The sequence below is a fragment of the Penaeus vannamei genome, chromosome 3, assembly GCF_042767895.1.
Source record: "Penaeus vannamei isolate JL-2024 chromosome 3, ASM4276789v1, whole genome shotgun sequence".
NCBI lineage: Eukaryota > Metazoa > Arthropoda > Malacostraca > Decapoda > Penaeidae > Penaeus > Penaeus vannamei.
Window position 1 is genome coordinate 35,388,188 of NC_091551.1, and position 2,500 is coordinate 35,390,687.

The following is a 2,500-nucleotide window of genomic DNA, read 5'->3' on the forward strand; positions in this document are numbered from 1 at the left end:
CCTCGGCTATCTGAGGCAACAGTATGGACCACAAAACCCAAGTGAACTGGGTACCGCGGGGGAGCTGAGAAAACCTCCAGCCGTACGACCCTGTGCTGTCCGGCAGACCCAGGTTCTCCTCAGCCCAGAGAGACTGTTTCGTTTTTTCTTCATTTGCACGAGGCCTGCTGGTCTTTAAACATATTGTGCAAGTCCAACTGCGCAAAGCCCAACGGCGATGGGATTCTCGACGTCGATGGCAGGTTTGAAAAGCCGGAAGCCATTAGTTGGACTCCTGCATGTTTGCGGCTCGCGATGTGATTGCCGCGTTGGGGCTCATCAGCCAAGCAGAAGCCCTGTGAGGTACTGCGTGAGTGTCCAGACAGCCTTCTAAACAAAGCTGCTTGGCTCTGTCCTGGTCAGCAGGCCACAGCTGACGGGATCTCCAATTCAGTGGTCGACACACAGCAATTGCCTCGATGAAACAAAATCGTCATTTCGCATCGGCGGCCCTGATCCTAAGCTGCTGGACCGTACGGACGATGCTGAATCGCAACGATTCGGGTAGACCCGAACGACAGACAGCGATCATTGACTGTGAGCTGCACCGATACCACACTGATGTGGCGGCACTGTCAGAAACTCGACTGAAAGGTCATGGACAGCTTACAGAGTAGCACTATACATTTTTCAGGACAGCCAGAGATCTACATCAAGCTGGAGTTGCCTTTGCTATCCGCAAAGACGTGTTAAGACTAGCGTCGGCCCCGTCCGCACTATCTGACCGCCTCTCCAGCATTCGCATCACACTGGTAGAAAAACGATTCTTGAATTTGGTGGCTGTATATGCCCCAACCATGACTTATGACCATGCCACGAGAGCGAACTTTTACGCGGACCTAGGGCGTGTACTTCGCAATGTTCCCAAAGTAGACATGCTCTTCATCCTCGGTGACTTCAATGCCATGTAGGGAATGATCGCCCTAGCTGGAGTCATGTACTGGGGACACAAGCAAGAGGCCGGACTAACACCAACGGCAGCTTGCTGCTGGAACTCTGCATTGGAACTGGAACTCTGACTTGGCGATCACCAACACCTTTGCCATGCCTGACAAGTGGTACTATTCCTGGATGCATCCACACTCACGCACCTGGCACCTGTTGGACTACATCCTTGTGCATAGAGATGACCTTAGGATGTGAGATCCACAGGGGTGTTGCGTGGTGCTTTTTGTGGGATGGATCACCATATGGTGACGGCAATATGCAACTTGCATATAACCCTGGTTCACCGAAAATGCACAAAACCACTACACAAATTAGATGAGTCTACTACCACATAAGGCAACTAAACTAGAAAGCATTGTGTCTGATGGCATCAACCAACTACAGGATTCTAACATGGAAGACCTGAGTGTAAACATACGATGGGGTCAGATCAGCAGTGTGATGTATACTGTCGCAAAAGAGGTCCTTTTGCAAAACGGCAACACGCTGACTGGTTCATTCAGAATGACATGGACCTTATGACACTGTTAGATGAAGTGAGGGCTTGCCGCCAGCAATCTCTGACTGGAATGACCACAAGGAGTTCAATTGAATGACTGCGTAATGCTCGCTCAAAGCTTCAGCATGCTACCTGCCAGATGAAGAACGAGTGGTGGCACCAAAAGGCAGAGGAACTTCAGGGGTATGCAGGAGCCCACATGTTCCGAGCCTTCTATAATGGGCTGAAGGCAGTCTATGGGCCTCGATGTTCAGGTCCAAACCTAATACTTAGCGCAGATGGCTCAACTCTGCACACAACCCCCCATGAAATACTGAGAAAATGGAAGGAGTACTTCCGGCAGCTCCTGAACAGACCATCGACTGTTGATAGCACAGCCATTGAGAGACTAGAGCAGCACCCCATACGGCATGATCTGGATGGTCCATCCACGTTTGATGAACTGCAACGTCCGCTGAAGACCCTCAGAGCCGGAAAGGCACCAGGCATCGATGGGATACCAGGTGAGGTGCTAAAACACAGTGGCATTATGCTGCACAACTAACTGCTGAGGCTGTATCATGGATGCTGGGAGGATGGTACCGTGCCCCAGGATTTCAAGGATGCCATGATAGTGACCATCTTCAAACGCAAGGGTGAAGAAGTGTAAGCCAAGATTGCATTATTAAGACTGCAAGAAATCTCAGAGAGAATACTGCCAGAGAGCCAGTGCGGTTTTCGACATGGCCACATCACTGCAGATATGATCTTTGCCTTGAGACAACTTCAAGAAAAGGCTATTGAACAAAAGATAGCTTTGTACATGGTCTTCATAGACTTCACAAAGGCCTTTGATTCTTTGGGTAGGGACGCTTTATGCCGTATTATGATGAAATATGGATGTCCACCAAGGTTACTGGCTGTCATCAAGGCTTTCCACACAGACATGAGAGCTACGGTAACTGTAAATGGAGAGACCTCCGACTTCTTTCAAATGCTTCACGGTGTCAAACAGGGATGCATACTGGCTCCCAC

At 50.0% G+C, this 2,500-nt stretch overlaps 1 protein-coding gene across 1 annotated transcript in view; it reads left to right on the forward strand.

Moving 5' to 3' along the window:
- Window positions 1-1,302: 1,302 nt before the first annotated feature.
- The window catches only part of LOC138859887 (uncharacterized), a 1,553-nt gene continuing 355 nt past the window's right edge, over window positions 1,303-2,500 (forward strand). The window contains exons 1-3 of the mRNA XM_070116244.1: window positions 1,303-1,449; window positions 1,605-1,989; window positions 2,173-2,500. The exon at window positions 2,173-2,500 is cut by the window's right edge and continues 355 nt beyond it. Coding sequence (XP_069972345.1) covers window positions 1,303-1,449; window positions 1,605-1,989; window positions 2,173-2,500 — 860 coding nt within the window. The remainder of the gene's footprint in view (window positions 1,450-1,604; window positions 1,990-2,172) is intronic.